Source organism: Aedes albopictus, chromosome 2 (assembly GCF_035046485.1).
Source record: "Aedes albopictus strain Foshan chromosome 2, AalbF5, whole genome shotgun sequence".
Lineage (NCBI taxonomy): Eukaryota > Metazoa > Arthropoda > Insecta > Diptera > Culicidae > Aedes > Aedes albopictus.
This window is the reverse complement of record NC_085137.1, coordinates 129,885,703-129,901,746: the sequence shown is the minus strand read 5'-3', so window position 1 is coordinate 129,901,746 and position 16,044 is coordinate 129,885,703. Positions and strand designations below refer to the sequence as shown.

At 37.7% G+C, this 16,044-nt stretch overlaps 1 protein-coding gene across 12 annotated transcripts in view; it reads right to left on the bottom strand.

Annotated features, from left to right (window-relative positions):
• Nucleotides 1–16,044, bottom strand: part of LOC109417226 (restin homolog) — a 427,171-nt gene that overhangs the window by 164,348 nt on the left and 246,779 nt on the right. For 6 of the 12 annotated variants that reach the window (XM_062850413.1, XM_062850416.1, XM_062850410.1 and 3 more), the window contains one exon: nt 13,078–13,191. The exons of 3 other annotated variants lie outside the window; for them this stretch is intronic. In XM_062850413.1, the coding sequence (XP_062706397.1) occupies nt 13,078–13,191 (114 nt within the window). The remainder of the gene's footprint in view (nt 1–13,077; nt 13,192–16,044) is intronic. 3 more of the 12 variants (XM_062850411.1, XM_062850415.1, XM_062850419.1) reach the window with 1 other exon arrangement.

Genomic DNA, 16,044 nt, shown 5'->3' with positions numbered 1-16,044 from the left:
TACGGAGGTTTCTTCTCCGTTTCCTCCAGGAGTTTTTCTTCTTCTGAAATTCATTCAGGATCTCTTTTTGAAATTCTTCCAGCAGTGCTTTCAGAGATTAATTTAGGAGTCCTTTCTAAAATTTCTCCAGAGGTTCCTTCGAGGAACCCCTAGAAGTTCCTACTGAAATTACTCCAGCAATTTCTTCTGCTGTTCCTCCAAAAAATAATTCTGGGAATCCTCAAGATTTTTCTTCTAGGATTCGCCAAGAAGTTCCTTATAGAATTTCGTTAACGGAGTTTCTTGAAGTAATTCTTAAATTCCTGCAGAAGCTCCTTCTCCCCTCAGGAGTTCCTCTAAGAATACCTCCCGGAGTTCTTTTTGGAATTCCTCCAAGATTTTCCAAGAATGACCAGGAGTTGTTTCTGGGATTTATCCAAGAGTTCCTTCAAAAATTTCTCCTTCTGGGAATTTCTGATTTCTACCGGTATTCCACCAAAAGTTCCTTCTGGAATTCACTCTGCCCATTTAGGATTTCCACAAGAGTCTTCTGAGGATTTTCTTCTGAGATTCCGGAAAAACGCCGAAGTGATTACAAAAGAAGTTCCTGGAATAGGGTGGCCCACACTTATATGAAAAACAAAAATTTCGAAAAATGCCAAGCCTTACCTCCTCAATCAGTTGTTTTGGACTCCCAGAAGTTACGTTCAAAATTTGAGCAAAATCGGTTGAGCCTCAAAACGCTCAAAACGGGGGCGCTCAAAACGCTTGAAGATTGTATGGGAAAACTTGGACAAATGTATGCAGAAATTTTAAGTTTTCGAATTTTGCCGCTAGGTGGCGTTATAAGCGTTCAATAAACAACCCTTTGGTATTATTGTAGGTGACTATATGCCAAAAAACTTTGTCGAAGACCGCGAAGTGATCCGACGTCTGTGAAAAAAGTTATACCCTAGGCAAAGTGAGGCAAAGTATTGAGATTTCATTATTGATATTATTCCTTTACAGGGGATGGCCAAAATGTTTGGGATAGGCAACTTTTTTTCTTTCACAAAAAAGTTCAACATGCTGTAACTTTTCATAGAGTGCATCAAATATTCTCAAATTTTGACCGTTTGTCAACCTATCATATGTGCATCAGTGGTACAAATTTGAGCTCGATTGGTTAATCCTATAGCCGAGGCGGTAAACGCACGGGTATTCAGCATGACCATGCTGAGGGTGACGGGTTCGATTCCCGGTCGGTCCAGGATCTTTTCGTAAAGGAAATTTCCTTGACTTCCTTGGGCATAGAGTATCTTTGTGCCTGCCACACGATATACACATGCAAAATGGTCATTGGCAGAGGAAGCTCTCAGTTAATAACTGTGGAAGTGCTCATAGAACACTAAGCTGAGAAGCAGGCTTTGTCCCAGTGAGGACGTTACGCCAAGAAGAGGAGAGAGGAGTGGTTAATCTTTCGCAAAGTTAAAACCGTTCTGGTAAAACACTATTTTGAAGACTATAAATTTTTGAACTGTTATATCTCGGAGACTAGTGAACCGAATTGAATGAAATTTTGAGCGATTATCAACAATATAATAATGCTTGAAAATTCATCAAAACATAGGTACTTTTTAAACGTTGAAAAAAGTTATGATGGATTGACAATTTTGAATCTTTTTCGAAAAAAAATGTATTTTTTTACATCAATGTCATTAAATTTTATTTTGATATCTAAAGATTTTCTATTTCTGTTCAGAAGATATCTATACTAAGATATATAAGAGCCTATTTGGATTAAAGGAAGAACATGTTTAGTAATTTTTGTGCAGTATTGTAAATTTTACTCATTTTCCTCTATATGGGTGAAAATGTCAAACCATCATTACTTTTTTCAACGTTTAATAAGTACCTATGTTTTGATGGATTTTCAAGCATTACTATATTGTTGATAATCGTTCAAAATTTCATTCAATTCGGTTCATTGGTCTCCGAGATATGACAGTTCAAAAATTGATAGCCTTAAAAATAGCGTTTTACCAGAACAGAACTGCGCGAAAGATTAAGCAATCGAGGTAAAATTTGTACCACTGATGCACATATAATAGGTTGACAAACGGTCAAAATTTGATAATATTTGATGCACTCTATGAAAAGTTACACCATGTTGAACTTTTTTGTGAGAGAAAAAAAGTTGCCTATCCCAAACAAACAACAATAAAGTTTATCCTCACTTTACCTAGAGTATAACTTTTATCACAGACGTTAGGTCACTTTGCGGTCTTCGACAAAGTTATTTGGCATATAGTCACCTACAATAATACCAAAGGGTTTGATTATTGAACGCTTTCAGCGCCACCTAGCAGCAAAATTCGTAAACTTAAAATTTCTGCATACATTTGCCCAAGTTTTCCCATACAAACTTCAAACGTTTTGAGCGCCCCCTTAGGTTCAACCGATTTTGCTTAAATTTTGAACGTAGCTTCTGGGAGTCCAAAAAAATTGATTGAGGAGGTAAGACTTAGCATTTTTCGAAATTTTTGTTTTTCATATAAGTGTGGGTCACCTTATCCTGGAAGATTACCGATAAAAATTCTTGGCGGAAACCAGGGAAAATCTCCTGGATCAATTTCAGAAAGAACTCCTGAGGACATCCTACCTATACATTCTAGAGGAATTTAGGAAGGAATTCCTGAAAGAATCCGGGAAGGAATTCCTGGAAGAATCTCGAAATTTTCAAAAGGATGAATCTCAGAAAAAACTCTTTGAAAAATCCCAGAAGATGATTCCTACTTGAATTCTCACTGATGATCCTCCAGGCAAATATTCAAATATTTCTCTATGAGCTGTGAAAGATATTTTACTTGGAGTTCCTCCAGAAATTATGGTTGGAGATTTCTTCAGTAATTTCTCCAAGGATTTCTTCAAGAAGGCCTCGTATGGTTTCTACAAGAAATGCTCTAAAGACTTCTGCGGCGAAATTTCCGAAAATTTTCCAAGGACCCCTCCGGAATTTCGGCAAACATCTTTAAGAAATTCCTACACATATTTTTTCGGGTTATCCTCTAACAATTGTTTCAACAATTCCTACGCGATTTTTTTTGGGATTTCTCCAGAACTTCTTCAAAGAATTTTTCCAATGATCCTTTCAAGAATGTTGCAAGAATTTGCTGAAAAAAATATTACTTATACTTTTTCGCCTTGAAACTTCCTTCAGAGATTACAAAACGGATTTATTTACCTTCATACCTCCTACGATACCTCCATGGATCTTTCGAAATGTTTCTCCAAGTATTCAATCCAGGGGCGACTCGTCCAGATGTCCAACATGTGCATTGCACATGTGGAGCCACATTAAAAATGCGTCCAAAATAAAACTCTGAAACCGTTCATTATGAAAATCGCACGACGATTTTTCATACGCCTACGAGAAACACGTGCGTGGTGGATGCGCTACATTTTACGACCATCGTTGTTGATGCATGTTCATTTCTGGTGTCGTACCGACCTGAGAGTACCGACGCGACCGGTGCAAACCGTCGCGTTGCATGGGAGTGTTTTTTCTCTCTTGCGTCTCTCTCAGAGAATTTGTTTGGCTGCAATGTTTATGTCGCCTGTTCATCTGCAACATCGTACATGCGAGGTGCCGTTTGTATAAGAATACATACGAGCATTTTTGTCATTGTGTTGGTGTATGTTCAGAGCTGAAAAGCGATCTGACTGTCCATCGCCAAGATCGCACTGGTTGTGAGTTGTGACGACGGTACCCGTATATACGGATGAAACAAACAGAGCCCACGAATGTAGCACGCTGATGTTTTTTTCTGCACACGGCGCATGTGTTGTTGACTATGCTTGATGGATTATGTTTTCAGCGAGGAATCAAAGGATCAACACATTTCATGTTCACTGCTAATAGAGTTAAACTTCACAAAATTGGATATTCTAAAAGTAAGGTCAAAAAACAATTTTGAATTGATTCAATTGACTGATTCAATACGTTAGCATGTTGAGCAAATTTGATTTTGAAATTAGTGGATGGATCGGGTGGTTGTGAGCAAAGATATATTTTTGTATCTGATTATCCTTTATGTGGACATGTCATGTTATGATGTCGTGTTTGAGATTAGTTTGAGATTAGTTGAAAAAGCATAACAAAGTTCATACAAACAAATGATAATAAAATGCAATGATAATCAAATAATTTTTTGTACAGGCTCAACTGAATTTGGATGTGGTTGCAACTGCGAGTTTATTCAGTACCAACCCATGTTCAATCACGAAAACAACATAAGTCATAATCATTCATCTGTTTCGCTTTGTATTAAGCAGATGTTTATAGAATTCGGCATACTTTTTTTTTCAAGCTCGACCTTAAAACATAAAAAAGTATGAAAATTTGTAGTACATACGATGTTATTTATATTATCGGCTTCGTAAATTAGCCAAACAAAAAAGTTGAACATGTAGCCGAAAAGGTCACGAGTCGCCCCTGATTCAATCAGATATTTATCCTAAAACCCTCTCTATAGTAAAGCTAAATCAATCAATCAACCCTTGAAAAATTGCTCACAGAGTACCCTCAGATTTTTTTCAAAGATTTCTGCAGAAATTCCTCCTTGACTTCTTTGGGCATCTTCGAGCCTGACGATATACAAATATAAAGCGGTCATTGGAAGGGAACGATCTCCATCAACAACTGCAGAATTGCTAATAAAACACCAAGCCGAGAAACAGGCTTTGCCACAGTTGGGACGATTTCTCATGTATTCTTCCAAGAACTTCTCAAAAGTTTACTCGAAAATGTTTTCAGCGGCAACTTTGGCTTCAGAAACGTCTTCAAGGATTAATTCAAGAACTCTCCAAGAAATTCATCCACGGATTCCTTCAGGAACTTCTACAAGAATTTCTTCCGAAATTCTCCGCTCTTTGTACGTACGAAAACAGCTGATGAGCTTATCTGTGTCCGGCCATTTGGCCGAATGCTGTTTGGCCGAATTTCATTTGGTCGAACGCCATTTGGTCGAATGCCATCTGACAGAATGGGTCATTTATCCGAATGCCGTTTAGCCGAATTAAAATCAAAGGAATTTATAAGAACTTTTTGACCTGCTGGATGTTAATACCCAGACAACCAGGGATCGCATAAGGATGCACGCTGTACATCGTATAAAGTACTATTTAAGTCACTATCGCATATATGTACGGCTGAAGGACAATTTTCATCGAATATGATGTTATTTTTTGAACTTACTGCGATGTATCTGATAAAATCATATAAGAGTGCAAATTAACTTTTATAATGCATGACTACATCGTAGTAAAAGCGTTCAAGTGAACTCGCAAAGTGTCAATTGAAGTCGCATAATTGCGTACTGCGATGATTATACGACTTCGCTTGTTACTTTTCTAATTATATTAGTTTAACTCGCATTGGTGTACAAACAAAATCGCTTAAAAGTGAAAATATACTCGTTCAAATGTACATACAAACTCGCATAAGCTAGAATCGTTAACGTTGGCATATTGCGATGTGATATGTGATAACAATGAAAGAGGTGCTGTTGGAGTGCCGAAAAGTTAAAAGAAAATGAAATGTTATCATTATGGTTACTAAACAAGCTATAAAGTCATCATGTTTGTTTTGTTGACCTTATAACACTAGTTTACAAAATAAAACGAAAGTCGTGAACTTCTGTCAACGACCAAAATTTTTGAAGCATAAATTAGCGCTGATTTCGAAACCGTGCTTCAAAAAATTTAAAGTAGAACAGTTTTTGAGTTTTAGCTCAATATCGAGTTTTACAACTTTTAAAAATATGGAATTTAATAAAATTCAAATATCTTGCGTTTTGTTCAACCAATTTCAAATCTTTCTCCATAAATTAAAAGCTGAATATAATACCTTTCGATCATCTGAATGCAGGTTTTGCGTCAGATTGATGAAAATCAAGATATTGGCGAGTTTTGGGGACGATCTCCTTAAATTTTAGAAAAGTTTCCAAAAAAATATGAAGAAATGCATTTTTTTCAATAATAAAAAAAAACAATTTAAAAATTCTTTCTCAACGGTTATTTGACATATCATATGTGGGTGAGTTACAGTAAAACATTCAGCTCAATCGGAGCATTGATTACGGAGAATGAGATGTGTGAAGTAAGCGACTTTGCTTAAAAATAGAACAAAAATCGATTTCAAACCATCAACCTTGTATGGAAAGTCGAAAAAATTTCCGGTCTACTGTAATTTTTTTCCTTCGCGTTTTCGAACTCAGGGCATGCTTCTACATAAAAACGATCATCAGCTTACCGAGTTCAAAAATGCTGTAAACTAGTGTAATTAACAATGGGTGGTGCTAGCAAAAGAAGAGTAATGGTAACTGTGCGGGAAATCATGCTACATCATTTTGATTTCCAAAGATCTTGCCGAACATGTATAGCGCACGGAAACCAAGTGCATTCCAACAAGCACTGAGGTGAGTTAAAATGTCATGACATTTAATCAGTGTGTTTCACAAGAAGTGTTTGGTGCTAAGTGTGAAGTGCGGCTCGAAAATCCAAAGGTTATTAGTTCGGTACTTAGGTAACAAGATTTTTTTATTTCGAATATTTTTAAGTCACATAAGGTGCTACACTCTGTCCATTTTCTATAGGACCAGTTGATTTTTGATTGCCATTTCTCAGGAAGAAAACACATCACTTCAATTTATACCGCGATATGTTTGGGTGAGTGAAACCTGTGCCATGCATAGGAATAATCGTGTGTGTGCGAATGCACCAAGCAGTAACTACTGTTTTTGCGATCTATCGTGTCCATTTTGTATAAGACCACTCTCAGATTCGCGTGTTTTCATTTTGCTGTATCAAAGGGACCAAGGGTAAAGTGCTCACGGAGAAGGAGAAGGGAAGAATCGAAGCATTTCACCAAGAAAAAGTTGGAATTAAGGTCCCTTTAGACATGACAAATATTTGGTCAAACAAGCCCAATAAAAGACCAACACAGCGTGTACCGTCGCAATGAATATCGGGCTTCAATAGCAAATATTTGTCATAATAACAAACAGTCCAGTCCCATCAAGCAATTATCTCGCTGATCCTGAAGGATACGAAAAAAAAAACAAAAGAGCTCAACGGAATCAAAGCAATCTGACCGCGAGAAGAGGGCGATATGTAGAATAGCTTAGAACTCAACTAAATCCTTGATGCACATCAAGCAAACTTCGAATTTAAAGGTTTGCCTGAAGACAGTTCGATAAAGCCCGCAAAACAAGTTTAGATAAAAAGCCCGCATATGAAAAGGACAAAAAAGTTTAAAGCTCTTAACCTTACAGCTTCTTATGTTGAAAAACAGCTGAGTTTTGCGAAAACTCACATGAATCGGCAGTGGAATTTGAAAAGTTTTTTTTTTTAATTTTATTTTTCGAAACCTTCAATATTCCAATATTACTCTGAAGCTTGTAATAAAGCTTGATCCACTTAGTATTTGGCCGCACAAAACAAGACATTTCTTTGTCAAAAACATACATGGAAATACGGTTTAGGTTTTATAACACAGAAAATTTATTAAACTTTGAAGAAAAAAATATTGAAAAATTATTCATCGGCATTTCGGATGAATTCTCGGACTTTTCGCTTAATACCGCTCATCATTTTTTGCACAGTAGAACTTTCAACTTGATCTGCCATCTTTTTCCACCACTTCTGCAAATCAGATGGTTTTTTGATTGATACGTCAAAATGGACTTTGGACAACTCCCAGGACACAAATTTTACCACGCCAAACGCAAGGGTGATGCCCTAGGAAGATTTAAATTCGTCTATGCTGATAAGTTTGCTCGCAAGTTGATGATATGGGAAGGCATCTGCAGTTGTGGAAGGAAAACGGATGTTTTTATCATTGGAGCGACCATGAATGGGCAGGTTTACAAGCAGGAGTGTCTTCAGAAGCGAGTTTTGCCATTCATTCAATCACATGACGATCCGGTGAAGTTCTGGCCTGACTTAGCCAGCTGCCATTACAGCCGGGGTGTCATGGAATGGTATACAAGGATAACATTGATATTATTGAGAAAACTATCAACCCTCCGAATTGCCCAGATTTTCGTCCCATCGAAAAATTTTGGGCAATTATCAAAGGCAAACTTAAAAAATGTGGTAAAACAATCAAAAAACCATCTGATTTGCAGAAGTGGTGGAAAAAGATGGCAGATCAAGTTGAAAGTTCTACTGTGCAAAAAATGATGAGCGGTATTAAGCGAAAAGTCCGAGAATTCATCCGAAATGCCGATGAATAATTTTTCAATATTTTTTTCTTCAAAGTTTAATAAATTTCCTGAGTTATAAAACCTAAACCGTATTTCTATGTATTTTTTGACAAAGAAATGTCTTGTTTTGTGCGGCCAAATACTAAGTGGATCAAGCTTTATATTCTAGATTGTTTAAAAAAAATTAGACAATCTTCAGCGACGAAAAGAAGTTCAACCTGGATGATCCGGGCGACTTCAATGGATACTAACGGATTTAAGGGAGGAAGAACAATGTTTTTCATTCCGGAACTTCGGTGGTGGCTCATGCCTGGTGTGGGCAGGCTTTTGCGTAATCGGAAAGTTGAAGATAGCGTTCACGTTTTTCAAAATGAATAGTAAGGCTACATCAGTATTCTTGAAGGACATCTTCTTCTAATATCATCGGAAGAAGTTTACATTCAAACAGGCATTATCCGCATTTCATACCAGCAACGAAGCGAAGCAATGGTTCAGGGCAGGGATGGCATTCACCTTTGCAAAGAGTTACATTCACTTGCTACTATCTCAGTTCATAAGCATGCTATCAAAAAACAATGTATGGATGACTTTTACCTTGTAGTTTTATCTGAAAGTTTGCCGAATATCATAAGGGTCGCACACGCATGCTTAACTCGTGATCGAGCCGTGAAAGCAACTCTCCACGCCGTGAATGTAATTTACATTCACGGCGTGGAGAGTTGCTTTCACAGCTCGCTCACGAGTTAAGCATGCGTGTGCGACCCTTATGATATTCGGCAAACTTTCAGATAAAACTACAAGGTAAAAGTTATCCATACATTGTTTTTTGATAGCATGCTTATGAACTGAGATAGTAGCAAGTGAATGTAACTCTTTGCAAAAGGTGAATGCCATCCCTGGTTCAGGGACCAAAAAATCGATTTACTCGACTGGCCGGTGTGTTCACCTGACTTAAATCCAATCGAAAAGCTTTGGGGGATTTTGGTTCGTATGATTTATACTGAAGGAAAGCATTATGCCACCGTTGATGAGCTGAAATCCGCTATAACAACAGAATGGGACAAAATTGAGAAATATGTTCTACTGAATTTAACAAACAGTATGCCCAATCGAATTATCCAAATCATTAATCAAAATGGCGAAGCTACGGATTATTGAACTTACAATATGTTGATTTTTATAAGTTTTACTTAATGAAAATGTGTAATATTAAAGATGGTCTTATAGAAACTGGACACCTTGAAAATACAGACTTTGTATTGCAAAAGTTACAGAAGGAACTTTCAATCAAAATAAAGTTAAGACAAATAATAACTTGTAATGCATTACACAATTATACGCACATTGATCCGAAATTGTAATTATTATAGTTGACTTGAAACAATTTGGGGGTGGTCTTATAGAAGTTGGACAGAGTGTATATTACGTCGCAATCGTGCATACCGTACATCGAATAAGATATCGCTTCAAGTCATATAGCACCATATAGCGTCATTATTTTCCCTTCAATGCACGTATAGCACCTCCACTTCTGTACGCATAAGGCACTTTTACTGCATCTTATGCGATGTAACTTTGCCGCATAAAAGTACGTATAACATGAACATAAACTTCATTATACGTGCAAATTGGTTGTCTGGGTATGATCATCAGAACTATTTTCTCCTTTTAATCATAGGCCCCCGAAACACTACTACGAAATTCTGCAGATGTTTCCGCTTTCCGCGCAGCGACACATGGCACGACACACGACCATGGGTTCCTGACCCCTATGACCAAACTGGCCAAAGCTAGGTAGCCCCAGTGCCAATAAGGAATTCATCGCGATAGCGCAGTCGCTCAAGGTGAACAAAGTACATACCGGGTCCGGATGGTATTCCAACAGTATCCATCAGACTTGACCTGACATATTCAGAATGGCCTAGCAAATGTGCTTGGATAGAGGCGAATTTCCGAAGAGGTGGAAAAGACAAAGAAGAGGTGGAAAAGACAAAAGCCAGAAAGCTCTGGGCTCTCAGATAACCTGTTACGTCAGTATCTCAAATTGCCAACACAGCGCTCCAACAAAAAACGAAGGGGAATCCGTTTAACAGTGTCAACTATGTCACCATAGATAGTGATGTTGATGAGTTACAACATCACCACGGGGAAACCTCAAGGGTGCTTGTATTTAGACTATAGGCTGCAAGCCAGTTACACTACTTAGAAACAATATTAAACATCTTCTCATTGAGTTTTCATGGGGTTTTAGGGGGATTCTAGAGGGGATTCCAGAAGGTTTCAGAGGTTGCAGGAGATTGCAGTAAGAGTTCAATGGGGTTCGAGAGAGTTTCATGATGTAACAATCAGTTTTAATGAAATTTTAGGGTCAAAGTTTTTGAAGGTGCTTTAAGTGCATCAGGATTAGTAATCAGGGCTGATTATAGAACATTATTCAATAATACTTAAGTTCTGAGCTGGAATATTAAAAATAATATCCTACAACGATACTTCACATGTCCCCATGGATTCCGGCTGAAGGTTTCAGGGGGTCTTCCGGAAAGTGACAGTTAGGTTTTAAACTTTTAAAGTGTTTCAGAGGTTGCCAGGAGGGATTTTTTTCTATCTTTCTTACCGAGGTTTTTGACCCGAGTGAGTTCATCAAGGGACCCACGGTGTTACTTCCCTTCCGAAGGAAGAACTCATATTTTGTCAGAAGTGGGATTCGATCCGAGGTCTTCAGCGTGATAATCATGTGCCTTAACCATTACTCCCGGTCCGCTCCAAATGCCAGGAGGAATAAAGAGAGCAAAGTTTAGTCATCACGACTGTTTCTGTAGCATTATTCAATGTAGCTTAAATTATTACAGTCGTAATTGTATACTAAAAGTTCAAAGCTGTCTTGAAATACGAACCATGTATTAGGTATGGGAAAATATGCTACGAGAGAAGAGAGGGTGTCCAAAATCGGTAAAAAACAACGTCATTTCTGAATGTTCCCTAACAAAAATACCTTGCAACGATTCTAGAATTTACAAAGGTTCATAAAATACTGTTGGTGACGTACCGTTAAGAACCCGTCCATGGAGGATGCTTCTGTGATATGTTCGGGGTAACCGTATAACAGACTGGAAGCAAATCCTGTAGAAAATATTAGCAAATACTACAAGAGGTTGGTCTATGCTTTCTCCAAAAAAAAATCGGAATGATCCAGAAAATCCTGAAAGATTCCCAGAGTTCCCTAGAAAGAAAGCGAAGTTTTCCAAAGGGATTCTTCTGACGGACTTCCACAAGGATCTCCTGTAGGGTTTCCATAGGGAACTTGAGAGTTCCTAGAAAGAACCTTTTGATGATTTTCAGAATGAAATTGGTAAGGTACTAGTGGAGTCCCAAAATAAAGTCCTGGATGATTTTCAGAAGGAAGCTGAACAACTTTCCAGCATTAACTTCTAAAGGATTCACAGAAAGAACTGTACAGGAATCCAAGTAGGAGCTCTTGGAAGTAACTTTAACAAGATACTCAGTAAAAGTACACAGTAAGATTCTGGAAAATTTCTAGAGACGATTCTGGAAGGAGCCCAGCAGAAGTTTTTGACGGAATCCAAGGACGAATGTTTATATGAATTCATGAAGGGACCCTCGCAGGAATCCTAAGAAAAGTTTCTACTGGAAGAAACTTCTGGATAAATTCTTCGACGAATCACCGAAGTAATTTGCTTTTTTTTACTATGCCGTCTTGCCGGTGGGCATTCAGAAAAGGGTAACTTAAATAATGCTAAAATAGAACTATTGAAAAAATCTCAGAAGGAATTCCTGTCGGAATCCTAGAAAAACTTGAAGGAATCAAAAAAACTTCTGGTGGAACCTCAGAAGAAGCTCCTAATGGAATATCAGAAAAAAAAACTTGGATGAATTTTAGAAAAATTAACTTTTGAAAAAATTAGAATTTCTGGTGGAATTTCTGCAGGGATTCCATTAAAAATCAAGGATAGATTCCTGGAGTTTTGGTGGTTTTCCTAAAGGACCAACTTCCGGAGTAAAACTTACCTTTCTAGCTATCCAAACGAAAACTTCTATTGGAATTCCAAGAGTTAATCGTACGTTGAAAAAATCCAAAAATAAATGTTGTTCTGGAGGAAATTCAAGACTTTATATAAGATTACATAAAAAGACTGATAGATATCCTAAACATATCAAAGAGAAAACTTCTCTGCTGTAACCCAATTCATTTTAAATCTACCATCTAATTTTCCGATTCATTAAGTAAGTATATCATTTTATTTCATGGAGGAAATTTAAATGAAAAATAGTCTACAATCTCTACCATCAACAAAGAACTATCTAATACAAGCTTCAACATTACTTTTGTAAAACGCTAAATGATTCATCCATTCACGCCAGCTATGCCTAATAGAATGTATTGTTTACTTATTTTATCTCTGAACAGCACCTTGTTTATTTGGTACATTTTGGTATGTTCGTTATCATTTTAAAACATACATTGAGCCATGCACTGCTCTGGAACAAGATAAAATGATCTGTGCAATCAAACGACTATGACTCGATAGATACAAAGCACCATCCTCATTTACACGATCTGATAAACAAAGTTCAGTTGGAGTCAGATAAAAAAGAACATCCAATTATCTTTACGATCGTGTAAAAAATGTTCCCATATTTCGTTTTTTAAAAATCTTGTCTTTTGCACGAATCCTCCGTTATTTTTTACTAGGTTTTTCGAGTATAATATAAAGATATTTGGTTGAAGGTTAATGAAACACTTTTTAGCCTAATTCCTTGCAACAACAGAAATGACAAACATATATACCCAAAAACAAATGAAAAGCAAAACACATGCACTACTACTACTTACCAGAAATTTTTCGGTCCTGAGACGTCCGATTGCTCCGGAAACCGGAGTCCGGTGATCTCGAAGATCTCGATGTTCGTTCGTTCGCCAGATCGGTTTCGCTTTCTTCGTCGACATCTTGACGGGACGGGTTCGGATAGGGAAAGAAGTGAGGGAGCACAGGCAACGGAAAACACATGCAACACGCAATAAGGAACACCAAACAGTACGAAACAATAAAGAAGGAAAAGAAAGAAAAAAGACAAAAAAAAACACACATTTTAATATCTACAAACTACGTAATGAAAAGGTGAAAATGATAATAACTAGACAGTGAAAACTACTAAACGAACACAAACAAACATGCAGAACTACAAAATGAAAATAGTCTAGACCCATAAATCAAACAAACAATACTTCTAATGTCTACCATGACTAAAATTATGAACCATAAGACCCACATACACCAGATAAATTCCATCGCCTTAAGATACGATCCCATTGTTCGGTCACATATTGCACCCAAGTAGTCGGCGCCGCCACAACCCTAGATTCAACACCGCGCGCGTTTGGATTGTTGATCTCATTTCGCCATAGAGGGATCTCCGGCGGCGGGCAGCCAGCGCAGCCAGAGATAGCCTAAAGTTGCGGTGCAGTGGTCGTTCAAGCCTGCGCCAAACCTATGCAAATAAGCTCGCTGCCCGCTCAAGCTTCTGCTCGGTGCCATTTTAGGGAGTGTGGGAGCAAACAAACCCGCATCGCGTCGTCGTTCCGACGACGAGAGGTCCTACTTTATGGGACTTGCAACATCGACGACCAGCGAAAACGCTAAATACGAGTTTGATGCAGTGAGTCATGCCGGGTGGGAACCAGACAAAACAAACTTTCGAGTTTGGTGAGTTGAAGTTTTTTTTTGCTGTTGAGCGAGAGATAAGTCCGATGATAAAAAGGCATATGTGGGACCACTACTCGAAGGTAGCCTTAGGCTACTTGGTTGGCAACCGTAGCAGTAGCGCAGCAGCAACAACGGCATGTTTGTCGATCCGTCTACGAACGTTTTGAAAGGTAATCACCTCCCCAAAGAGAAACATGATCTCGTGCGGTGATCAATCAACTTTTCTCTAATCATGTTCGATGGGGTGATAAAGGTTGCCGCTACCGTATATGTACGTACGTAGGAAAGTCGCTATATAGCGTGTAATTAATGACACGTGGATCTATTACCACAGCTTAGATATGCTCACTTAATAAGTTGTAGGAATTACATAGCCGAAGCGGGTATTAAGCAACACCATACAGAAGGTAACGGGTTCGAATCCTGGTTGATCCAGGAACTTTACGCATTTCAAATATTCTTGACTTCCTTGGGAATGAGTATCCTCGTGCCTGCCATACAATATACGCAATACGCAATGCACTTGCATAGCATAAAGGTAATTGGCAGAACAAGTTCTCAGTTAACAATTATGAAAGTTTTCATAGAAAGTATAGATTTAGTGCTTGGTAGGACGTAATGAGAGAAATAGTAAGAAGTTTTTTCCTACCTGTTGAAGTATAAATGAAATTCTACAAGAAAGACCTAGTTCATCAAATGAATGACTGGAAAACCCAGGAAATCCCCTACTAGATGAACAACTGGAGGAATACCTGGAGCAAGCATTATAGAAATACATGTAGCAACCCTTGGAGGACTCTTTGATGAAACTATTGAAGATACAGGGGTGGTCAAAATGCTTGGGATAGGCAACTTTTTTTCCTCTCACAAAAAAGTTCAACAAGCTGTAACTTTTCATAGAGTGCATCAAAAATTCTCAAATTTTGGCTGTTTGTCAACCTAATGTATGTGCATCATTGGTACAAATTTGAGCTCGATTGGTTAATCTTTCGCGAAGCTAGAACCGTTCTCGTAAAATACTATTTTTCAGAGAACTTATTTTTGAGCTGTCATATCTCGGAAACGAGTGAATCGAATTGAATGAAATTTAGAACGTTTATCAACAATATATTAATGCTTGAAAAGACTTTAAAACATAGGTACTTTTTAAACGTTGGAAAAAAATTGTGATAGATTGACACTTTTTGGATCGTTCTCGAAAAATTGTAAATTTTTTACATCAATAGATTTTCTACTTCTGTTCTCAAGATATATAAAATAATATATGGGTAACTCTCGCTGAGACCGTCCCACTATTTACACCATGTCTTCAAAAATGTTTAAGGTGGTGATTTTCTGAAAGTCCCCCCCAAAAAAGTAAGAAAATGCATTTGGTTATTCAATTTGATGGACCCCCCGTTAGTTAGAGCCACAACTATTTTTTGCGGACCCCTCGATTTTGATCAATTGTTGGCTCGCTTAAACCGTTATAACTCAAAAGTTTCTCAAAAAACCACCTATTAACAAAATGTTGTTGAAAAGAGGAAAGATAGGGCTACTATTTACAGTTATAAAAAATAGGTCGGCTATATTGATTTTGGCCGCCATCTTGGATTTTTAAACCAAAACTGTTTTTTCACCATGTTGGCAACCGCTGATTTTCAAAATTTTTGCGTCAGTTGAAAGCGGGGACATTTTTACACAACATATCAAAAATTTAGAGATGTATCTTTTTCCTATCAAAAGTTATCTGCACTTTTGTTAATCATGACACGTTTTCTTCATACATTTCCATGCGCACCGCAACGACACCCGACAGCATCAGAGAATACGCCTGCATGTATACACAACGGCACCTGCAGCCAAATTAGGGAAAATTGGAGGTTCGTTCCCGTTTTTAACTGTTTCTCAATGATGCGGACATTGCTTTTTAAACTTTTTTGGTGTTTTGCTGAAACTTTTAACTTTTCATTAGTGGATTCAGATTTTAAATAAATGTTCGTAAACACTATGAAATAACGCCGCATTTATGTAAACAACCGGCACCTGGCCCAGTGCGCTAAAGTGTCATGATTTAGAAAAGTGCAGATAACTTTTGATAGGAAAAAGATACATCT